This window comes from Leopardus geoffroyi, chromosome A2 (genome assembly GCF_018350155.1).
Source record: "Leopardus geoffroyi isolate Oge1 chromosome A2, O.geoffroyi_Oge1_pat1.0, whole genome shotgun sequence".
NCBI lineage: Eukaryota > Metazoa > Chordata > Mammalia > Carnivora > Felidae > Leopardus > Leopardus geoffroyi.
The window spans coordinates 164,134,943-164,159,614 of NC_059331.1; the positions used below are offsets into that span (position 1 = coordinate 164,134,943).

Sequence of the window (24,672 nt, forward strand, 5' to 3'; positions counted from 1 at the left end):
GCCCATGCCGCAAGGGGTGAAACCAAGAGGAAGGAACCCAGAGCTGCCCCTGTCCTCGCATGACCTTCCCTCAGTGTCTGCGCCCTTCTCTTCATAGAAGGGCGCCAGTCATCCTGGGTTAGGGGCCCGGCCTAATGGCCTCATCTTAACCCGGCTAATCACACACGCAGAGACCCTATTTCCAAATAAGGTCCCGTGCACAGGCACCAAGGAGTTAGGACTTCAGCAGATTTTTTGGGGGACACAATTCAACCCATGACCCTGTTCATCTCTGTATCCTGAGAACCACCGCATCGCCTGGAAAACAGACAGAAATGAATCGACTGGCTTCCCGGTGCCAGCTTTAACCCTACCCACCGGTAAATGTGAACCCCAGCCCTCCTTCTCTTTCAAGACTAAGAAGTCGGTGTCCCATGGCCGGGTTGTGTCCTTTCTCTGGCCCCCCCATCCCCCCACCCTCCTCCCACCCCCGCTCCGCACAAAGGGAGGTCACCCCAGTGCTGTCCTGAGCTGGGCTCTGCAGCCGGCTGAACCCTCTCCGCGCTCCCCCTCCGCAGCAAGGGGACAGCGATGCAGGGCTTCCCACAGCCTTGGCCTCATGGAAAAAAGGCTGGACCCCTGGGGCCACCAAGAGCAAATCGGTCTCTGCTGCACACTGTCCAGCAACCTCACTGCCAGGTCAGAGTACATCAAAACACAGAGGCCCTGGCAGAAACCCCAAAGCCTGGATGATATCTGATTGGTCTGTGACAAGCCCCTGAGCCAGCAGAGAAGGGCTTCCTGTCAACAGGAAGGAAAAGAATGGAGACCAAATTATTTTCAAAGTAGGCAGTGGAAGAACGAGGTAGTGAGGTTGGGATTACCCATGTCGCCTTGGGCCACGCCAGCTGTCCCCTGGAGGCCAAGCCGGGCCCGGGAAGAGCCGACCCCTTCCTCTGTTCCAGCTGCATATGCTGTGCAGTGGGGTCTCTAAGGATCCCCGTGGGTAAGCCTCAGGGACACAGCTTGACCGTCACAAGGCTCCTCTGCCCCGTTAGAGGAAGATCACAGTCAGTTCACCAAGCAAATTAAGGACTCGGTCTCAGCTCTTGACGGCTCTGCGCCTCATGGGCCTTGATTTGCCCTAGATTTTAAAAGACCTTGACGACAATTTGACCTCTGGTTTGGCATCATGGGGTTTCAAGACGGTTTGGGCCACCGTCTCGAAAGAGGCAGGAGACAAGTGGTGTTTTCGCATGCCATCATATTCACTGTTCTGGGTCAAAGGGAGGGGGGCTGGAGGGGAATGGGGAAACAGAGCTGGATTCTAACCCAGCTCTGTAGGGACGGCTGCCCTGTTTAGTAACCAGGGTCGCCCCCATAAAAGTAAAATGGTGCCCAGAAACAGAACATCGTTGGCAGTGAGCTGAACAAATCAAAAAGGAAAAATGGGAAAAGTAAAAGAAAACAGTCAGGGAAACAGCCTCATGGAAAAGCACATGTATTCGTCTGAATGGTTTGAGAAGATACAAACCGATTTAGAAGTTATGGGATGGGGGCGCCTGGGTGGCTCAGTCGGTCGAGCGTCCGACTTCAGCTCAGGTCACGATCTCACGGTTCGTGGGTTTGAGCCCCGTGTCGGGGTCTGTGCTGACAGCTTGGAGCCTAGAACCTGCTTCAATTTCTGTCTCCCTCTCTCTCTGCCCCTCCCCCTCTTGCACTCTGTTTCTCTCTCTCTCTCTCTCTCAAAAATAAACATTAAAGGGGCGCCTGGGTGGCTCAGTCGGTCGAGCCTCTGACTTCGGCTCAGGTCACGATCTCGCGGTTCGTGAGTTCGAGCCCCGCGTCGGGGTCTGTGCCGACAGCTCGGAGCCTGGAGCCTGCTTCAGATTCCGTGTCTCCCTCTCTCTCTCTGTGCCCCTCCCCTACTCATGCTCTGTCTGTCTCTGTCTCTCTCTGTCTCAGAAATAAACATTTAAAAAATTAAAAAAAAAAAACATTAAAAAAAAATTAGAAGTTATGGGATGAGGTCTGAGCGGGTGAGAAGGTAAGGGCCAAGTGCTTTTGTGCTCCTTCAGTCCATCTGGGGGTTAGGAACCTCAGAAGTCCTACCTCTGGCTGGACGTTAGCAGTAGAATATAGCTCTGCTGGGTTTCACCCCAGGAGGAGGCCAGCTCAAAGCAAGCAGGGCGGGGGAGCTACTTGCAAAGCAACGAAAACCCTAACATGTGGGAAGACAGGATACTGAGCATTCGAGCCATATTGGGTGGCTGCTTCTGTCTTTGCTACCTGAGTACTAGAGATGTCCGCTTGCTGAAATCATGTTCCATGACGTCCACAGTTGCAGAGGTCATCAGAGCCTGGTTTGCTCAAGGGTCTCGAACCCCTCCACAGATGGGGTACTAGGACCCAGCGAGCACCGGGCAGCAGAGGCTGGGCTCTCACATTCCATTTCCACCTGTCATCCAACCTTGGGATGGGGGGGGGGGGGGGTGTGCTTGTTCTCAGTGGGGCCACCGGTGAAGTGGGGTGGGGGGATGAGATAAGGGTGTATCCCAGCCCGAGGGCACACCCCAGGGCACGGAACGGTGACTCAGCAACTCCCTTAGTTTTGTGCATGCTCTGCTTATATCGCTAAGGGAGCTGGTCCCTGGAGATGTGTGCACAAGCCACAGGGCAGAGCCCACAAGGAAGGGGACTTCTTTATCCATGCTCTTCCCGCCCATTCCCTCCACAGGCTCGGCGCCCGACTGTGCCTTCCTGGCATTCAGCCAACGTGCCATGCCCATGCTTCAGGAAGCCCACTCCCCAGTCAGCCACACTCACATCCTACAAGCTGTGGAGGGGCACCCCGCCCTCATTCATAAACCCTGGAGCCACAGGACAGTTCTGGAGACTCCGTCGCTGGGGAGCTTCGCCTGAAGCTTGAGTGTCCTGATATCATACTCTGGGCCCTAGAAGAGCCGACACTCAGGGCGTCCAAGATGCACCATAGGGCAGAATCAAGAAACATTCCGTTGTGCCCTGACAGGCTGGCCCGCACTGGGCTACCCTGGCTGGGGGTGGATGTGGGCTTCCATATTTATTTGGGAGCCAGAAGTATCTTACCATTGTTCAAGAGTCAGTAGTCAAGGACATCTCTTCCCAATGACAACTGGAAAAGTATACATGACAGACATGAAGATGGATGGATGGATGTACAGCTGATAGATAGATAGATAGATAGATAGATAGATAGATAGATAGACAGACAAGCAGATACATAAGTAGATAGATGGATGGATGGATGGATGGATGGATGGATGGATACATGATAGATAGATAAGATAGATGATAGATAGATAGATACATACATATATACATACATAAGTAGGTGGATGGGTAGATGGATGGATGGATAAATGGATGGATGGATAGATAGATGGGTGGATGGATGGATGGATGGATGGATAGATAGATAGATGATAGACAGACAGATACATAAGTAGATGGATAGATGGATAGATAGATGGATAGATAGATACATAAATGGATGGGTGGATGGATGGATGGATAAGTGGATAGATGATAGATAGATAGATAGATAGATAGATAGATACATACATACATACATACATACATACATACGTAGATGGATGGATGGATAGATGATAGATAGATAGATAGATAGATAGATAGATAGACAGGCAGATACATAAGTAGATGGATGGGTGGATGGACAGATGGATGAATGGATACCTAAACAGATAGACAGGTAGAAAGAATAACTCACAGGGGTAGAAGAAACAGATCAGTACTAACACTGGGGAAGTTGAAAAACCATTATTTTAATATTTACACCACTGTAAGCATAAGACACACCTGGAGAACTTATCCGAAACACGGAACCAGGGTCCCGCTCCTCAGAGATTCTGATTCAGTAGGTCTGGGCTGTTACTCAGGATTTTATGTAGTAAACAAACAATGGGTGCTTGTACTTAAGCTGGTCCAGGAACCACAGAAAACCCTGCCTGAAACCCCTACTCAACAAATTTTGTTCAAGGGGTACAACCTGACCAAGGCCAAGGCCAAGAACAAAAGCGACACCCTCCCTGTACCGCATGGCATCCCTTGCCTTTCACTGAGGCTCAGGCTGCGGTATTTTAGTGATGTGACAGGTAGCCAGCACTCTAGGCACTCGGTCCTCCACGCCCCGGGGGGCAGAAGGGTGGCTCTGGTCCCGCCTACGTCCAGCCCATGCCCCACCCCCCTTCTGGGGTCCCTGAACAGAGTGGAAGTGGTTGGATGGAGGCTATTGGTCACATGCAAGTCACAGGCGCATCCCCCATGTAGAAGGCGCTGGGCCTCAAGCAGTGTCAGGCTTCCCTCCACGGGCAAAGCCATCACGAATGACCGGCCTGCCCGAGCCAAGTGCTGTGTTCACAACCTTCTGCGACCAGCCAGCTACTCTTGGCTCTAGTTTAGTGTGTCTCCATCGACCGTGAAGGATTTCTGGAGCACCTCTCCCAGGAGGCCCGGGGACCCATGCCTTCCATTGGCGGTAAATACCGGGCCACTGCCTGGAGCCTGAGCTCCTGCAGGCCTGCCTCGATGTCCCCTCAGGCTCCTGCAGAGTCCTCCTCTCTGAAGCCCTTCCCTCCCCCATGGCCTCCTGCTCTATCACTGGCTTGTAAACAGTTCCAAAGACCCGCAGTATGCCGGTCCCCAGTTATCAATTTAAAAAGGTCTGGCACATATGAATTTCAGCATTAATAGAGAAGCTGCTTCTTCCGGTACCAAAAAAAAAAAAAAAAAAAGAATATACCTTCTCCAGACAACAGTTTCTCTGGCAAAGTTCTGGCAGAATGCCACACACGGCTAGGCTTCCAAGGAGTTACTTTCCAAAACCATTCCCACCACCTTCATCATTATTCCTGCTTTACACTGGGGAGGAAGGTTGAGGGAAGAGAACCAGGGCGAGGCGCCAACCCACCACCATTCTAAACATGGCGCCCATCTCGTTCCTTTACGGGCCCCGGGCAACCCCCAGAGGAGTCGGAACTCCCGCTTCCCCTTCCTCCCCTCTCTCCCACCTTCCCCTTTGCCAGAAAGGGGTGAGCCCGGCCACCTAAGGAAGGGACTAAAACCAAGCCAGGCTTCATCCTCCATCAGGCCCAAGGGCCATTCTCCCTTCATCGCGTTCAGTTCATCAGTCACTATAGTTCGTGATTCCAGGTCTCTGTTACCTGCTATAACCCACAGGCCCTAGGGCAACCTCGGAAATGGATCCCCCATTCTGGTGTCTCAGGGCACAGCAGGTGCTATGGGTAGCAAGGAGGGCAAAGACGGTAAGATAATCAGAGCCTGGGAGGGAGGTTCACCGTGACTGCAACACCCCGAGACCCTAGGTCATGGTTCTGTTTATGCACCAGATACGGGAGGAAAGACTGGGGCTAATCTAATCATGTCCAAAAGGGACTCAATCCAATTCAGTGCATAGACAAGCTGTGTGGACACACTGGGGACCTCATGAGGGCTCTTTCCTGAGAGTGCACTGGACCAGTGAGAGCTGCCCGGAAAGATACAGGACACCCAAGCTGGGATTTCAGACAACGATGGATGATGTTTTCAGCACAAGTTCATCCCAAATGGCGCATGGGACATTCACGTACTAAAAAGTTATTCCTTGTTTGTCCAAAATTTTTATTTGCTAAATCTGGCAACCTTACTTCAGGGCCCTCCTTGATGGGGCCTCACTCCGTTTCTGATTCCCACACCCTTTCTTCCATGAGAAGGGGGGCTCTTTGCTGTACCCGGAAGCCATCATCCAACCCCCAACTCATGGAGGTGCTCCAGCTGGTTCGCTGGTGGGAGTAATCCAGGCTTCTCACACGTGGCTCTGTCCTGCCTACCACCTCTGGGTCTGATGTCTCTCGGAACACGTCAGTACGCTGTCCCCTCTCCCTCTCTCCCCTCTGAAAGCAGTGGCTGTCAGCACCGGTCATCGGATGCCCTTGGGTCATGTGCCAGCATCTGTCTGAATGCCATATTTCCCCAACTAGAGTATGACTCTCACCAACCCGGTGCAGCGGTCAACAGGCAATTACTAGATGGTCAACGAGAAGAAGCTCGCCCCCGCCGGTCCCACCAGCAAATACAAGCCCTATAAGGAAGAAGACAGAGACCCTCTCTTTCACCCCTGATCTCGCCATCAACCAGAGCACTAGACACATGTGTGGGACAACTGAGTGAAAAGCACTTCTGGGTATGGGATGGATCATGCCAAGAAGGTTGTGGAAAGCAGCCAAAATCACGTCCAGCAGCAAGAAGGGTGGTCAGAGGATTCCAGCTACACCGTGGCCTTCCCACTTTCACAGCGTGGCCCCTCAAGTCTTTTTCTGGGTTCCGGACTTTGTCCCGCACTCACCACCAGCACTGCCCCTCCAGCGGCCCCAACACCGCATCTGGAACCGTCCTCACCAGTCGGCCTCGGTACAATATGGCCTGACACTGGGCAGTGTCATTTTCTTCTCTCTAGGTCTCTCTTTTTAAAACCAGTTGCCCTGACGCAGATGTGACAACCATACATTCATTCCACACTATTTACGTTCGCAAGAGCTTTCCCGTGAATTGTTTTATTTCAACGTCGCTATAAGGCGGGAGTGTACGCACACACGGAAGGGAAAGGGGTGGGGGGGCTTTGTTCAACAAACCCTGAAGGAAAGTGCCTAACGGGGTTCGCAGGGGGGAAGTGAGAGGCCAGCAGCCCCTCCCCAGCCCTGCCGGAGGCAGTCCTCAGAGGTTGGGACTCACCTCGCACTCCCACCCGGTGCCCAGAACCGGTCATCCCCCGAGAGAGAACTAAACGTCCCCAGGGAGAGAACCAACATTCTTCACGGGAGCCCACCGCTCTGTGTGTATGTTTGGGCCTGTGTGCGTGCGTCCGTCCGTCCGTGTATCTGGACAAACATTTACTTGGCTGGTGGAGGTCAGGGGCGTGACCCAGTTGGGGGGTTCTCTCGAGTGCCCGTAGGGGCTGCGCCGCACGCCCCACCACCTGACTTCCCGATGGGGACGCTGGGGAAGGCCGCGGCTCCCCTGGGTAGCCAAAACCCAGGGTGGGCGCACGCCCCCTCCCGGCGCTCCCTCCAGTTGGACAGAGTCGAGCCGCAGACCGATCGAAGTCGCCAAAGTCCGGGCGGGGCTGCCGGCGTGGCCGGGGCTGAAGTTCGTGGCAGCCCCGCACGCGTTAGGGAGTCCCGAACCCCCAAATGCCCGAAATGTGCTCCGGGGGACAGGCAAAAGGAATGGCTGCAGAGGAACCCCCCCCCCCGGCGCCCCGGGCCCAGGCACACCCCGAGGGGAACTGGGAAGGGGGAAGGTCCGTTTCGGGGCGCAGCTACACAACCACACACATCCCCCCCCCCACCCCGCCTCCCGCGCGCTGTCCCCGCCCACTGCCCCGCCCCTCCGGCCCCGGCAGCCGCGCGCGACTCCACCTCCTCGGAGCGCAGTCCACACCGTCCTTTTTCAACAAAACAACACTACGCGCCGCCCCCCAGCACCCGCACCAGGCGGGATCCGGGGCTACGCCCAGCCCGCCACCGGCCGCCCCGCGCGCCCCCTCCCGCGCCCCCGCTGACGGTCGCCGAGAGAGATGGAGCCCGGGAGTGGCGGCCCAGCTCGACCCCGCGCCGGCACCCATCCCCGGGCGGCCCAAAGTGACAGGAGGGGCACGCACGGCGCGCGCGGGGCGTCCCGCGTTAACCGCTTCGGCGCCGGGGTAGACGACCGGGCGAGGGTGGGGAGCCGGGCACCGCGCTGCTGGCACTCACCGGGATGTGCACTCGCAGCGAACGCCTCTTCTGGCTGGGATTTTTTTTGCCGCTGCTCTCGCCGGGGCTGGAAACCTCTTTCTTCTTCTTGGTGTCCATGGCCGAGCTTCCCATAACTTTAACCAGAAGTTAATTCCGGGTAACTCGTTCCTGCAGTTCGGTCCTCTCCTTCCTCGCCCGGCCCCTGCCGTTGGCCTCGAGCCGCGCGCTCTTGATGATTAGCCTTCCACCCCGGAGACACCGCGTGGGGACTTCCGCGGGGAGGGAAGGTGGCGCAGGTACCTGGGGCCGCCGCCACCGGGGAGGATGGCGGTCGGCGTGTGCGCTGAGTTCACGTGTCCTCTTCCTCCTTACGGGCTCATCGATGCAAAATCAAAGCCAAAGCCTGTCCTGGTTCTCGGTCTCTCTCCGGGTTACGCGTGGCAGAGGTCTCCCTCTGGGTGACAAAGTTTTCTTCCTTTTGCAAAGCGAAGCAACATCGTCCACCCTGTCAGCTCCTCCCACAGGTTCCCAGAGGTGATCTGAAAGGCAGGTGCAGGGAAAGACGGTACTTTGGAAAACAACCCTCCCGTGCCTGCGCCGAAGCGGACAATCTGGCGAGAGTGGGACAGTGTGTGTGTAAATATAATCCTGGGCCGCAGAACGAACCAGCCCCGAGCCTGGAACTCGGCCCGTCCCCCTTCTGGGCGAGATGGGGCGGAGGGGAGGGAGGAGGAGGCGCAAACGCGAACGCCCCGGCAATTGGGCTCTCCGCTCGGCTGCGCGCCGAAGTTCGGGCGGCGGCTCGGCTGGCGCGGCCCTGCCAGCCGGAGGGCGCGCCCGCTGCGTCCCACCGCCGCGCCGCGTCCCGGGGATAGGGAGCCGGCGGCGAGGGGCGGCGCGGCCCGGCAGGCTGGGCGAGCGCGGGGCGGTGGAAGGCCGCGTGCACTGAACAGGAAGTGCACGGCGCACGCCGCTCGCCCGCTCCCCGTGCCGCCCCCGGGTCGCCGCACGCTGTCGCCTGCCCGGCGGGCGGGGTCTCCCGGCCGCGGCGGCGCGGGACCGGCCTGGAGCTGATTCGCGCAGCATCTCGTCCCCCGGGGTCTGGCTCCTGGCCCGAGCCCCCTGCGACGCCGCCGCGCCCTGCCGGGCCACCCCGCAGCGGCGGAAGCCGGGGCTTGCGGCGGGACGCGCACTGACCCGCACTTGCTTCCGGGAAAACCGCGGCCCCGGGCCCCTCCCCACCCGGCGTGCGGACCCGCAGGCGCCCGGAGAGCGGTCGGGGTTACCGGGGAGCGGGGTTCACACCCCACCCCACCCGCCTGACACCCGGCATTCTCGGGTGCGCCGAGGGGTGCGCGGTGGGGCGGCGGTAAGTGCGGGCGCAGGAGCCGCAGCCCCGCGCCGCCCCGAACGCGGACTTGCTGGGACTGCGGAAATCAACGGGGGCGGAAATCGCGGGCGAGGCTTCCACGTGCCCCTGCGTTGCCACCGTAGCACGGCCGGTAGCGGAGGGCCGGGGGCGTCCGTGGTGGCGTCCCCCTTCCGAGGGCCCCAGGATGGCGCGACCTCGGCCCCCGGCCGCAAGAGGGGTGAATGCTGGGTAGGGAGCCGCCTCCTTTCTGGCTCTAGGTTCTGAGGACGAAGTGACTCCCAAAGTCACTCCAGCGCCTTGAATGCTGACGTCAGCTCCACCTCTCCCCGTAATCAGAAAATCAGGGTTACCCAGAGGAAGAAGGTGAGGACGCAGCCTCAACTCCTGTCCGGATGCGGATGCGGAGATTCGCCGAGTGCCCCCTCCCCCCACTCAGAGGAGGAGGAATTAGCCCGCTTCAGGGACCCCCTTAGGTGGCGCTTCCCACCCAGCCAGAAGCCCCGTGTTTCAGCCATCTTTCCTATTTTCCTTCCGATTCACGTTCCATCATCTGGTCTAAAATCCCCTGCAGTCTGGGGGGTTCCTTGGTTCATGGGGTTTTTTTTTTTTTAATCCTCCTTCTCTTTCTCCCCTGCTCTCCAGTCTAGAGCGAAGCCAGACTGGAAAATCCTAGAGCACGCCTTGCTTGACCGAAGGTTAAGCGTTCTGGAGCCCACTAGTCTGGGTTCAAAAATCCGGTGGCCATCCCGGCCCCACGGGTGTGGAATTTCAGGCCTTGACCTTTTTCTGACTGGTTGGTGGGGGAGACCTAAGACCACATCATTCCCCTAAACGCCTGGTTGGTTGAAAAGGAAGAGGGGGCTTTACCTTTGCGACCAAGGGAGCCCACCCTTACCCACTCAAAATTACTCCCCAACTGTCACTTAAAGTTCACCCCTTTTGCTTAAAGTTTTAATCCCTGTCGCGGTAATAATTTGCCAGGCCGTGCAAGTCACTCCATTTGATGAGAACTGATTTGGGGAGGAAAGATGGACGGGTGGGAAGGGGCGAGTAGACAGGCAAGAGAAGTCGAGAAGAGCCACCAGGAAGGGATTCAGAACCAGGAAGGGATTCAGAACCAGGAAGCCACTGCGCAACGCTTTGCCTGGGCCCTGTCCCTGGTGATGGGAAGTGGTTAGCAGTTGTTTTAATACATACTTGGGTCAGTCGATCCGTGTACCTATGCCCAGTCATTCATTAATAAAATTGATTTGTTCTCTGAGTTTATTTTGTTGGAGTGCAGACTTTAGTGCCCGGGAACCCTAAATTAAAATGTTTTACCATGTTGCTGGCGTTTTAAGAGCCTTTTGTGGTTGTTAATATCTCTGAAATCTGGGTGTTTCTTACGGACGGTGCCAGAAGCTTACCATTGTTTTTCCTTCCGATAAGATATGCATAAATTGATCATAGGTCTTCAATCAGTGCAGTCTTAAGATTGAATTTTTCTGAGGGGGTGCCTGGGTAGCTCAGTCCGTTAAGCGTCTCACTTCCACTCAGGTCACAAGCTCACGGTGTGTGGGTTCGGGCCCCACATCGGGCTCTGTGCTATCCTGCTTCGGATCCTCTGTCCCCCTTTCTCACTGCCGCTCCCCTGCTCATTCTCTCTTCTCTCTCTCAAAAATAAACAAGCCTTAAAAATGGAATTTTTCTGAATGTTTCGCTTTGGGGTGCCTTCCGAAACCCCATCCTGTGGCTTGCCAAGCAGCAGTGTCGAGGAAACCCTTCCCACTGATTGTTGCTGAACTCGCGGATCTATGACTTCCTTTGCAAAAATAATGCAATAAAATCGATGCTGAACAGAATATACAAAATGTTAAAACGTTTTTTTAAGTGTGTTTATTTTGAGAGAGAGAAAGGGAAAGCACGAGTGGGGGAGGGACAGGGAGGGAGAGAGAATCCCAAGCAGGCCCCACGCTGACAGTGCAGAGCCCTGCCCGGAGCTCGAACCCACGAACCCCAAGATCATGACCTGAGCTGAAGTTGAACCCTTAACCAACTGAGCCACCCATGCTCAAAATTTTAAATGAAGACAAGCATTGCTGATTTTGCCTTTTGCCTGTCTCTAGTATTGCTCAGGTCAGCACTTTTATAGATCCTCTTTATGAAAAATTCCGACTTTCTTTTGGTATAAAGTTTACCTACATATAAGTTTATATATATAAATATATAACAAGTCTATATGCATAAGAATCATATGCACTTTTACTGACCCTGTCTTTATGAAAAGTTCTGATTTTTTTTTGGTATAACATGTATCTACATATAAGTTTATATATATATAAGTATATATATAACAAGTCTATATGCATAATAATCTTATGCACTTTTACTGATCCTGTCTTTATGAAAAATTCTGATTTTTTTGGTATAAAATGTATCTACATATAAGTTTATATATATATAACAAGTCTACATGTATAATAATCTTATGCACTTTTACTGACCCTGTCTTTATGAAAAATTCGGACTTTTTTTGGTATGAAGTGTACCTGACATATCAGTTTATATATATAAATAAATGTATAAATATATCATATATATATATATATATAACAAGTCTGTACGTATAATAATCTTACATATTAGGTTTATATGTAATCTATATAAAGTTCGTATATAAAATATAAAGTTTACATACCTAAGTTCATACACAATAAGTTTATAACATACTACATATACTATATGTAATATATATACACATATATTCCCTTACACCAAGAGGAAAGCAGAGGCTCTTGGGTCGCCGAATATCTGTGTGATTCTCTACGTTTTCCAGTGCTCTGGCAGTTAGGATAGGATGTAATTAATTCTGGCCAATGAAATGGGAGTAGATTTAGCGGGAATTATTTCCGGGTCAAGCGGTGAGGAGTTGGTATTCTCCCTCCGCTTTCTTTTCCTCTGCTGCTCTGATCTTAGAGACCACGTGTTCCGGATGGTGCTCAGTAAGAAAGGGGAGGACAGCTTGCGTCGGACTTGATTGATGTGGGTCAGGCCACTGAGATTTTGATAATTAGTTGTTACCGCAGCATCACCTTGCCTATAAAAAAAAAAAAATAACCTCATTGAAATATTACTTATGGTGATGACTGAGTTTTTTGGCACTCCCTTGAATTTTAACCCGGGGCAGAGACTGCATTCGCCTCCCCCGGTGCGGCCCTGACCTTCTGATGGATGGAAGGGTGAGAAACGGAGGCCAACCAGGACTGAGGGGTGCGGGGGGACCCACCTTGCGGGCTCCAGGGGCGTGACTCGAGTCCTGTCCCAGCACTGCCGCTGGTCTATTGTCACCGTGAGCACGTCACTTCCTCCCCCATCTGTGAGAGAATCTTTGGAAGATTGCTAAGGCCCCTTTAACAGACTCTTGTATTTTGTCTTGATTATATATTTTGTACATCTTTGTTGATTTTATTGCCTCGGTCATCGCTTTTTTATTTAACTTTTCGGAAGTATCATTGCCCGGTGAATTGAAAATTAAAGACGCGAGGCGCCTGGGTGGCTCAGTCGGTTGAGCGTCCGGCTTGGGCTCCGGTAATGATCTCGCGGTTACAGGGTTCGAGCTCCGCACTAGGCTCCAAGCTCACAGTGTGGAGCCTGTTTGGGAGTCTCTCTCTCTCTCTCTCTCTCTCTCTCTCTCTACCCCTCCCTCGCTCACACTTTCTCTCTCTTAAAATAAATAAACTTAGCAAAATAATTTTTAAAAATTAAAAACAAGTAAACAAAAAGACCTCTGGTCCTTCCCGCAGAGGGCTCTGGACAGTGCTTCTCAGAGAACAGGAGCTTATTGGAGATGTTTCCATTGAGGGCGTCATCTGTCCAGGCTGATAATAATGAGAGGTGCTGAAGCTACTATGTGTCCGTGCTGGGGCGTCTTATACGTTTTGGTACATCTACGGGAGGAGATGTTATTAACCCCATTTCCCACCACCGTTTTTTTCTATGAAAATCCCCTAGGAGAACCCTCAGAGACATCTTACGGAGGAGGGGAACTGAGACCAGCTGTCGGAGCGGGCTTTGATAGCCATTTAACTTCTGTCCATTAATTTTAATTTGCAGGGCCCTCAGGAAAGAGACAAAAAAGCGTGCCACCCCCACCCAAGCCACCCCCTTTATCTTTGTTTCGGATGGCTCTCCATCCATAATGCCGGTCAACCGTAGGTCGTCCTGCTCACGCAACCCGAGAAGTACTTTGGATGAAGATAAAGGTAAACTCTGTGGCAATATTCTCCCAAAGAACAGGCTTGCTGTTCCCTTTTTTTTCCCTAGAGAATAGCTTGGTGTCTTGACCGGCTCTGTGCCTAAACGCACACTCAGCAGTTCTAAAGAATGACAGATTCAGCAAGCAGGGTGCGTGTGGCCCGCAGCGCTGGGCCGCCGAGAGGCGTCTGTTGGCTACATAAGAGAATAGGTAATCCCCGCAATTATGTTCCCTTCCTTGACTAAGGGGAGTAGTCACGTAAACAGCATTAGTTGGGAATCAAGTCTTTGGTTCTGCCAGTGGCTGCTTTCATAACTGCCTTACGGCATGGCCGTGTGACTTTTGTCCTGGTGATCCAGTGTTTCCTCCCATCCAGGGAATGGGTTTGGGCTCCCTGGGCTGCAGGTCTGAGCTTCGAACACGCTAGAGGCATACAGATTAACCCAGGGAAACGCAGAATACCACCGTTATCTGAATATGGCTCGTGGCCGATTTGTGACCTCTCACTCACCTATCTGGGGCATGATTAAATAATGCAAATTAAGTATAGTAATTTCCCCGAGCAAACAACATGACTTCGGTAATTACACCAGCCCCAAAGTTCATACGTTGCAGTACAAACAGGAACATTAACTTGCACGAGGGGGTGCTTAGCAGCACCCAGTGTGAACCACTGGTCCGTGGGACTTGCGGCTGAGGTCCGGACCCGGCCTCTGGAATGCCTGTTATGAACAAGGCTCCAGAAAAAAAGATATATTGACAGTCCCTTGGGATTGGGAGTGTTCAAGAGTAGAGCTCGTGCCCTGGGTTTTCAGGTGTGTGCCGACCTTGGCCTCCTGACATCCAACCCTTAATGCGGGTGTGCGATTTCCAGCCTGACTCTCAGAGAAAGCTGTGTCCCTCCCAGAGGGCCCGAGCACACCTGGAATTAAAGTGCGCACACTTTCCAGGGCCTATCCCCGTCTTTGTACCTAAACACTTTATGCTCGTTTCAAGGGCTCTGGATGTGCCGGGAGGCTGTCAAGGACCTAGTGGTTTTGGACCACCCTTCTGTGCCCTGGGGGCCAAAAAGATATTTTATGAGATGTTCCTAACGATAACTCCGAAGAGCTGCATGAGGTCTGGGGAGAGGACGCGGAGAGAGAAACTTCCCAAGTAAACCTCCATGCCGTGGACCTGCGAAAGGTCATTCTGAATCGTTGCGACACGTACTCCCAACGCACCATTGCGCAAAAGGCCTTACCTTGTTTCGTTTTGTTTTCTGTCCCTACTCACTGTAGCGTTTTACCCTCTAGGTGGAAAAAGGTAAGGCACGATTACAAAGTCCATTGTTCTTTGGGCAGCCTGGGAGAACATTTTGCTGTCCTTGCAGCTTACTCACACGGGAGGCAAGGGAGTTCCCAGAATCTCGTGGACGACGATGCAGGGTGTCTGGGGACAACGTGAAGTGCGGGGCTGCGTGGGGGGCTCCGCGCTGATACAGAGCACACGCGGAGACGCCGTGCTCACTCGGTCAGCACTGAGCCCGGCACGCTGTCCACGGTCCTCTGGCTACAATGCGAGGACGGCAGGAGCTTCAAGAGCCTTGGTTGGATCGTTGCTTCCAAATCTTTTCTTTATCTTTGCAGCCTTAAGAAACATGCAATTCGTTCACCGAGAAGGGAGACAGCTAGAGAATTCTGTCGTTCTGACCACGCCCTCCTAAGAGACTGGTTTTTCAGCTTGTCGGGAGAGGTGTTCTCTTGCAGGGGGTGTGCTTTTGTGTGATCATTTGCCTCTGCCCTGGGATCCGTTCTCTGTCCCGCCCGGCTCTGTGTTGCCCGGAACCGTGGTCCCCAGATCCTTCGCCAACTGATCCCACTCCCTGTCTGGCCAGGTTTGGCCCCTGGGAGGCAGTGGGGGAGACTGGAATGTGGGAGCACGAGGGAGGCCAGGGTTCTTCTTGCCTTGTTTTGCTTTAGGGAGCGTTTCTTTCCTCTGTGGCTCCAGCGCCACTGGCCAGACCCTCCCTCAGGGGCCTGGCTGCTGCCAGGCCGCCCTGACCATGGCCCCAGGGCCCAGTGGACATCTGAGCGGAAATCTGAGGGACACGAGTGAGGGAACCAGGCGGGCAGCTGTGGGGAGGATCCCAGGACAGGTCAGGAGGGCAGTGGCTGGGGGTGGCGGGGGGGGGGGGGGACAGGTGGGGCTTCATCTGAGTGACATGGGACGACGCTGTTGGAGGTCAACCAGAATGGTGTGGTCTGGCTCCCATCCTGAAGGACTGGCCTGGTGGCTCTGTGAAGTGCTTAGAGGGTAAAGTGAAGGAACCAGCTGTCACTCATCTAAGCGAGAGACACCGTGGCTCAGACCACAACGGGGGAGGCGGGGTAGTGAGAAGTAGCAGCTTCCGATTCTGTATTTTGAAGACAGAATCCCCAGAATTTGCTGAGAGATGGGGCATAGAGTCTGAGAGAAAGAAACGGGTGACATATGGCTGTGACAGTTTGGGCCCAAGCAAGTGGAATGATCCTATTTCCTAGCAGGGGAGAGGCTGGGGGGACAGGGAGTCTCCTTTTGGCTGCAGTAAGTCCGAGGTTCCTGTGGGACACCGGAGGGAAGATACCAGAGCCACAGGGAGACATCTGGCCGGAGACATCCTCCCATCGGGCATTTCAGGCTGGAAGCGGAAGAAATCCGGGCATGAGTGTAGACAGTAAAGAGGTCAGGGTCGCTCCCCCATGACCCTCTGCCAGTTAGAAGTTAGGGACATGAGCCTCCATGAACGATGAAGAACTGAGAGAAAGAGGATCTGGCGGCCAGGAGACAGAAGGGCGTCAAGGAAGGTGCACTGTAAGCGACAGAACTGGGAGGTGACCATGGGGTTCGGCCACCACAGCCCATAGCAGCGGCCTCCTGGGGAGGGCTCATGGGAGACAGGGTCGTGGCCGTGGCTCATGCTGCACAGCTAGATCCAGGAGCTCCACAGTGAACAGGGAGCAGAGATGGGTGGTGGGGAGAGCAATGTGGGTCAGGACAGGTTGGATTTTTTTTTAATGTTTGTCTGTTTGTTTATTGAGAGGGGGGAGGGGCAGAGAGAGGGAGAGAGGATCCCAAGCAGGCTCCGTGCTGGCAGCGCAGGAGAGGCGGGTGTTTAAGGAGCAGGGTGTTCCAGCAAGATGGAGTGCTTCATCCCTGGTGCGGAAGAGAGAAGGAAAACGGTGGGAGCGGATCGCTGAAGCAGGGAAGAGGGGCGAGGTGTGCCAGCCGAGCGCTCAGCCTACGTGGGCTGGGGGACGGTCCCTTGTGGGACGGGGAGCGGGGTGCACGGAGAAAGGGGCAGGGAGCTGGGGGTGGGTGGCGGGTCTGGTTTCTTCGGGAACAGGAAGCGGTGGTGCCCCGGATGTAGGAGGAGTCGGGGGCGTTGAGGACAGAGGGGCTGCAGGGGACATCCCGCTAATGATGGAAATGCAGGCTGCCTCCGGGGCTGCAAGGCCCGTGCGCACGTCATGTCACACACGCTCAGACGCACCGTTGCTGGAGCCAAGCCCGCGTGCACCGTCCCCGCGGTAGGCCGGCAGTCCGTCCCTAGATGGATGGCGGGGACTCCCGCCAACCGAGAGCCCGTCCCGTTGGGCTCACCGACAGAGTGAGTAGCTTTTCCAGCCTCTTGATGTTTGCTGATCTGTTAGGTGAAAGCAGCGCCTCCTACGTTCAGCGCTTCGTTGTCTCGTTCGCGCATTGGTATTTCCTGTCAGTTACCTTCCGGTGAACCATCTGTCTGTGTGTTCGGCCCTTTCTCTGCTGGCCGTAGGCTTTCTCTTATCTGCGGACAGGGGCTCTTTGTATACTGACAAAATTAGCCCCTCGTCGGGGCGGTGGGTTGGAAGTATTTCTTCCCAGTCTGCCTCTTGCCTTCCCTTATCTTGCTTTTTTTTTTTTTCCATGCAGGATTTTCCCCCTTTCCTGTGGTTTGTTTTATTGATTTATTTTTATGGCTGCTGAGGTTTTCTGTCACGTACAGAGAAGTGCGGTGGGCAGGGCATGGGCTCTGGACTCAGACCTACCCTTGCCACTCCCTGGCGGTGCACGTTGCATAACCACTTGGTCAACGCGGGGTAAGAATGCCTGGGGGGTGGGGAGGTGTATAAGCACCTGCCTGTGGCCCTCAGGCACCGGGCTTCTTCCCCCCGGGCTCTGCCTGGGCAGTTTGGGGTAGGCCATGTGCATCTGTAAACCTTGAGACCTGCGGGTCTGGCCCTTCCTCTGATCCTTCTCCTGGAAAGTATTTTGGGAACCAGAGACACAACAAGCTGTACATTTGGCTCTGTCTTTCGGGCCAACGAAGATGCAGGCATCGTGCCTGCCTGTCACGCACCAGAACGTGTGTGTGGCCGTGGAGGACGCCCTCCGGGGACAGTCCGTGCCCCGGGATCACCAGGAAGGAGAGCGTGGCCACTTCCCACGGAGCTGGCCACTGAGGTGACCTGCCGGCTGTGCGGGCTGAAAGCCTGTCTGAGTCCCAGTGACGGGGAATGTGGGGGAGGGGATGCCAACACACGTCCCCTTTCCATCTTACCAACGTGACATCCGCACCCAGGCTTCCCTGAAGAGAGGTTATGCTGTATGGGATGCAAATGTGAGTTTAGGGTTTTTGACTTTCTATGTCTTTCCGGAGCAACTTTTACGTTATTGGACAACAGGGGAATGAGTCAGAGGCTTGGAAACAGGAAACTACGTAAGGCCCAAGTGGAAAGAGGAATTTTTATTAAGGCAGAAGTTGGATTGTGTGGGATTTTAGAAAGCGTGGTGGGCTTTGGACCGGGACCCCAGAGGGAGAGGGGCCATAGAGTTATTTGCGGTAGCGTTCCAAGAAGGAGGGCACGAGACCCCGCAGAGAAAGCTGCTTCTGTCGAGAACTGTTCCAACTGGAGCTGTGCTGAACCCCTGTCAGAGAGGGTTCTATACTACTAAGGCCGGGACTGAGTGTGGCTAGCCAATGTGGGGAGTTGATAGTCTGAAACATAAAAAAGACACGTGTTAGGATCCCCAGAGAGAAATTCCTGTTTGGTCTTAAAACCGGGAACAGTGGTCTTTCTCCCAAATTCTCTTGGTTTGTTTGTTCCTTGTGGGTACCGGAACTGACCCTCGTGTCTTTCACGGGTGGCCAGAGCACAGAGCATCAAAGGCGTCACCCACCCACGTGTGTGGTGTTCATTCTTTGCTTTATCTTCCTCTTTGGGGGAACTTGGCTCCCCTGTTGGCAGGGGCTGCCCTTCCCAGTGTACTGGTCCCTGCCCACCAGCTCAGCCAATCACAACCAGCCTCCCTTGGGGCGTTGGTCCTGGGGAGCCAATCAGAGCCCTTCCCTGGGATTCTAACTGGAGCTGACCAAGCCCTCTCCCTCCCCACCCCAGTGCTAAAAGGCTTCCACCTGGAGCTGCGCCCACTCAGGGGACAGTAGCCTGAGGGACTGAGTACAGCTCTCAAGGAGAATCAGGGAAGGGAGGACATGGAACCCTTAGTCCCCATCACTCCAAGACCATTTCTTCCTCTCCCTCGCCCACTGAGCCAACAACATTCCCATCTTTGCTTAAGATAGAGTTGGATTTCTGTCTCTTGTAAGACAAGGTGTTAGCTAATGAACTTCTGTCTTTTAATTAACCTAATCTTGTTATTCTTTCCAGAGCAGGGTGGGGAGGAAAAGACAAAGGCAGGAAGGGAGGAGAGAAGCAAAGAAGGAAGGGAAGGCCGTGTAAGCAGAGTTTGTAGCTGATAAAAGTGCCTGTTTTCTAGCTGTTACAGCCTGAACCCCCTTGCCCCTTGGCCAACCTCTTTGCTGTGGTCAGGTAGCGCTGGCCCTCATGACCAGCAGCCTCCCAGAGGACCTACAGGACCATGGCATTTATTCCCAAGCCCGTTCCGAATATCTGTGGGAATGGGAGGTTCCGATGAGGTAAGACCCACCCTCCGTGTGGGTGGGCATCCTCCTGACTCCACACGGTGTTTGTGGGGTGCGAGGGCCGTTTTCAGAGGCTCAACTCAAGCAGAGGCATCAGATATTCTTGTCCCTCTGGGGATTCGGACGAGTGTCTCTGATGGGATTGGAGTGCATAAATCTTCTCCCATAGGAAAAGAACTTTGCCCTTTGTAATTGAAGAAAGCCTGCTTAAGCTTACTAATGACTGGGATTATCAAGGTCCATTGGTAATTTTTCAAGTTACCTGAGCAAGAAAAAAACAGTGATTACAGAAGCCCGGACCCAGCATCATCAAGCGCACGTGGGTCATTTACTTTGACAGGCGTAATTCAGTCCTTTTTATTCCTGGTCACACTCCCATGGCGCTGTAACCAGATACCCCCGGGGCTAGGAGGTGGGCTGCTCGTTCAGCGAAGGAAAGGTTGTTGGCTTGATAGAAATGGTCAGATTTCTGATTCAGAGAATTACCAAGATCTGATGGAAAAGAGGCCACTTTCCTTTTGGTTTATTTTTCCTCAATTTTTTTTTTTTTTTTTTTTTTTAATCCTAGCATCTCTTTGTGTTTTTAAGTTCAGATGCACAAAGTGGCTACTCTTCGGGCGACCAGAGATCACAAAATGCCCTGCCTCATATTCTTCCTCTGTTCCGCTTTCACGGAGAGCAAGCCCGCAAAAAAACAGCGTTGGAATAGCCCGTTGGGAAGATCTGCATCTGTTCTCACGATGTTCCTATTGCTCGAGATATTTTGGAACTCCTTTTAAACATTTTTGAAAGTTGAGGGCCCCTTGCGAGCTGTGAAGAGCAGAATTACCGATGTCACCACGGAATATTTGTGCAAGTACCGAGCAAAACCATCCGCACCGGAGAGGCACATAAAAGGTCCCGTGAAAACGTTTGCCGACGGCAGGGTGAAATTCCCAGGTCAGCCTCTGTCCACATCTCACCCGCCAGTCGGTGTGGCTCTGACTGACCCTGGTTAATGAAAACTGGGGTCAGTTTCAGGCTGAATTGCTTGCGCCCCAGGGATTGCCCAGTGCATCTCTCTCTCCCTTTTTAAACAAAGAACCAGTAACTTCAGAGGCTCCCATTTGCTGGCATATCTGTGTCAGTTCGGATCCTTGGGGAGGTATTGCCAAGACAGAACTAGACATGGAAGACGTTGAACGGGGGACAATGTCTGTGCAGGATCGGGCGGGAGCGAGCAGGAGTGGGTGGGGAGAGCCTCGGACCACAGCCCAGGTCGGACACCTGGGGAAGGAGAGCGGAAGGGGGTGGGTAGGAAGAGTCTCAGATCAGCACAGTTTACACCCAGACCATGTGGCCTTGCCACACACAAGTCACCCGTCAGAGGAAAGGCGGGGACAGCCCGCTAGAGGACCCCACGTGTTCCGTCGTTGCCTGAGGATGGCCGCAGGGGCGTGGCCTCGGTGCAGGGGCACTGGGGAAGCCTAGTAGGAAGCTCTGGGGCTGTCAGTCAAGGCTGTCCTTGGGAAGGACAGTCGGGTGCCACCTCCGTGACCACCTCATCCCTTCTTGTGACACACAGAAGCACGTTTCTGTGCGCGTGTAGGGAGCGGCGCCCCTGTGGTTTCTGGGGCCTCTCCTCTCACCTTTGGGGAGACTTGGGAGAGGAAGGATGGGACTAACCGTGAGCCACCACTGCTGCCTCTGGTCTTGGGGCCACGTGGGTGCCCATCCCGCCCCCTCCCCCACAGGATCCAGTCTAAACGGCCTCCCTGGTAATGTGACCCAAACCTTGTCCTGAGGGCTCTGAGTCCTTTCCAATCAGACCCTTCTCAGGCAGGGTCGCAGGGCCCAAAGTCACGCTGGGCAAGCATGAGGAAGGAGCCCCATGGATCCCCGGCTTCCACGTGTCTCCCTCCCCCACCCATTGTTTGAAAGCATCTTACCTCCCACTGCTGGTCAAGGTTAACTTACCCACCAAGAGGGTGACTTCCTTCTTCACCCACTGGGCCCTGGACAGGAGCCAAAAGCGTCCTGGTGAGAGCTGTAGCTTGTAGTTGAATGGGACCCTGCCTGTGTCCCCTGGCAAGAGGGTGTCCCCTTTTGGGACCCAGACTTTGAGCTCTACAGAGTCCAGAGTCGCGGGGACAGGAAGCACGGGTCATGGAGCGATGGTAAGGAGGTTACTTGGGCTTTGTGCCCACGTGTTCTAACTCTGGGAGACACAGTGCCACCAAGAGGCCTCTGAATAATGCACACACAGCATGTGTGGGGTGCTCCTTCCCAGCCCCGTGTGCTGTCACCTCCGAGCTCCAGGGACACCTTCAGTCTGCTACTCCAGCTCTCTGTGGGGCTGGCTGCTTCTGGATACAATAGTGCGTCCTACAGTCATGGCCGCACCCCTGCACCTGCTTAGCTGTCAGGTGAGCCCTCTGATGGCTGCTATGTCATGTGGAATCCATGCCTGGCCAGGTGTCCCATAAGCCCCCAGATGGTGCTGATGGCTGAGGTTCTGTGGGCAGGAAAGACAAAGCCACGCCCAGAATAGGTATCTGCCCACGTGAGGATGAACCGCTGGCCCTTTCGAGGTGTAAGGGGCTTAACATGGCCGCCTTGCCACCGAGCAGATGGTCTCCTCCAGGAAGAGCGCCATATTGGGATCAGCCTTGTTCTCAGCTGCTGACTGGTTGGAAATTCAGAGGTGGCAGTGGCTAGATCGTCCTCGATAAATGGCAGTCCGTCCTGTCAGGCCCACACACAGCCTCCTTCTCTGCCACTCGTGTACCCATCTTGCCAGTCCCAAGGTGCCTGGTGACAAAGGCTAGCTGCCGTCGACCAGCGAGTCATTTTGCGCGCTTGGCCGTTCAGCGCCTTTTGCGCGGTGGGTGGCCTCTGGTGGGGCCATAACGTGTGATTCCGACACCTTTACACCTCGCGTACACCATTCCCGTATGTCCTTCCACACCCCTCTACCCAGACCTTTCTGTCCCTGACCCTGCAGACCCCTAACTGGCCGGCCGGACCACTGGCCGCTGTCCAGGCACCTGTGCGTATCCTCACCTCGGCCTCCTTCTCCGGCCACACGCATGGATGAACAGCTGTACTGGTCACAGCCCTGCCCACTGGGAAGAGCTGTCTCCTGGGACATTCAGGGCTGTCCTGGGTCATGCCGGTCACGCGACAGCTAAACACGTTCAGATTACTCAGATGGCCATCTGTCGAGGCAGCTTGGATTTTTCTATCTGCCCCTCACACGGGTCAGACAGGACGCTCCGCTACCCACATGGCCGTAGGAGTCAGCTGGGGAAGGGGCGCTGATGGAGTCTTACGGTTTGCTCAGCCTCTGTCCCAAATGCACCACCTCCCTCGTAACGGACCGCTGCTGGTGCGTTCAACTTAGTGACTTGGTGGGTCCCACAGGACCTAGATCACAAGGAGGCAGCTCCAAGTGCGTGGACGGTCCGTGCTCCAAGGTCAAGTGTCCCCTCTCCCAGGAACATGTTTCTCAAAAGAAGCATAGTTCTCTGCCGTAGTTGGCATGGCCTTGCTCGCATTGAGGTTCTCCCCAGGCTGGTCATGACCTCCGTGGTACCTCTCCCATCGGTGACGTCACCAACACTGCCGCGGATTCCCAGGGAGGAGCCCCACACGGCCACCCGGATGGCTGCCGCGACATCAGCCCCCTCCCAGACTTCCAGCCCCACCTGCCTGAGCTCTCCCCCGGCCCCAAGCCCCAGTTCTACCTGGCAGAATTTCCCCCAAGAGGTGGGCAGGCCTGCCTCTGGGGCCCATAAGCATGCCATGTGGGTGGAGTTGTGTCCCCCAGAGAGAGATGCTGAAGCCACATGCCTGGCACCTGTGAATGTGACCTTCTCTGGAAATAGGGTCTTTGGTTCCTTAAGGTGAGGTCATGAAGGGGACCTCTAATCTAGATGACTGGGTCCTTATGAGAAGACAGGGGGCGCAGAGACAGACGCACAGAGAGGAAAACACCATGAAGACGTGCGCTCAAGCAGAAGGCCGCGTCAGGGTGGAGTCAGGGGTTGGAAGGATGCATCTAGAAGCCAAGGAACTCCAAGGACATCCAGCAGCACCAGAATCTGAGCCGGAGGCGCAGAGCGCCCCCGCCGCCCACTCCCCAGAGCCTCGTGCGCTCTGCTGATGGCCCCGGTGACACCCCGATCTCGCACTTGTAGCGTCCAGAACTGCAAGAGAGTAAGTTTCTGTTACGAGCCACCCCGTCTGTGACTCTTTGTTACGGCCGCGGGAGGAACTAACACACAGGCACGTGGACACACACACACACACACACACACACATACGCACCTTTCTCTGCTGCCCTCCGTACTTTTGTCCTGGCTTCTCTCCTGCCTGGAGCGCCGCTCCTTCTCTCCTCCACTCACTCACTCACAGCTCTCCTTGTCCCCATCAGGGCACCTAAATCTTCCCTCGGGAGCACCCAGGGACTTGCTCACCTCACCCTCTGTCCCTCTGCGTTCCTAACACGTCTGCGGGCGGCACCGAACCCCTGAGCGCTTAATTATAAAATGCCTTGCTTGATCTATTTTTATTTCTCACCTTGTTCCCTAAAAGGATCTCGGGCAGCTTCTGCTTCCTATAGCCCGAAGGCTATCTCTACCGTATTTTTGAAGACCGACCCTTTTGTTTTTAGAACCAAGTAGTGTCTGACCTCACATCTCAGCGTCTACACAGGGCAAGGCTCTACCTGAGGTCTGGAGGGCCTGCGGGAGAGGTGACCAGACCACATGGGTGCAGTGCTCTGGGACCCAGCCATGCCCGTCTTCTGACTCTCGATGGACGGCTCCTGTGTTCGGATCGATCTCTGAGACTCTGACGCCCTGTGCTTGGACCAGCCGTGCCATCTGTTGGGGATTTGGGCAGGGCCCCCATATTTGAACCCACCCAAGCCTCAGAGTCCCCGGGTGCTTGAATAGCTCTCGGAAGGAAAAAAAAAAAAAAAATTAAATTCCAGATCTTGCCACGTGAGTTAGTGCACAGCAAGGGGACAAGACGACCCATTCCAAATGTAAATCAAAGTCAATTTGTAGCGACAGCCACATTTAGCACCCATAAGCTCCCATTTTAATCAAGGCGGAAAGCGGTTCGTCTGCAATCAAGGCCCGAGAATTAGCACCATCTCAAGACACGTCCTTGTCATCTGGCAGAGTGGCTTTGGGCGCCAGCCCAGCTGTGTTCTCGGTGGCTCCCGTAACCGCAGTTTGCAGCCCATGAAGCCCTCTCGAAATACGAATGGGCCCATCATCACCGTGCGTCCTGGTTGTCGGAGAAGCCTGTGCAACTGACGGACCCAAGTTCCTTCACGAGGACATCATCCTTTGCTGTGCCT

At 54.6% G+C, this 24,672-nt stretch overlaps 1 protein-coding gene and 1 long non-coding RNA gene across 6 annotated transcripts in view; one reads left to right on the forward strand and one right to left on the reverse strand.

Moving 5' to 3' along the window:
- Positions 1-10,983, reverse strand: part of PRKAG2 (protein kinase AMP-activated non-catalytic subunit gamma 2) — a 263,354-nt gene extending 252,371 nt beyond the window's left edge. For 2 of the 4 annotated variants that reach the window (XM_045496231.1, XM_045496230.1), the window contains exon 1: positions 7,794-8,665. In XM_045496231.1, the coding sequence (XP_045352187.1) occupies positions 7,794-7,907 (114 nt within the window). In that variant the 5' untranslated portion in view covers positions 7,908-8,665. Of the gene's footprint in view, positions 1-7,793 lie in introns of all 4 variants that reach the window. The other 2 variants (XM_045496234.1, XM_045496232.1) reach the window with 2 other exon arrangements.
- A 2,411-nt stretch (positions 10,984-13,394) lies between these two features.
- LOC123607141 lies at positions 13,395-20,417 on the forward strand. 2 transcript variants are annotated; one of them, XR_006716658.1, is made up of 3 exons: positions 13,395-17,009; positions 17,312-19,316; positions 19,891-20,417. It is a non-coding gene; the product is annotated as an uncharacterized LOC123607141 (long non-coding RNA). The 2 variants fall into 2 exon arrangements; XR_006716659.1 differs by having other exon boundaries at positions 19,911-20,417.
- The last annotated feature ends 4,255 nt before the right edge of the window (positions 20,418-24,672 follow it).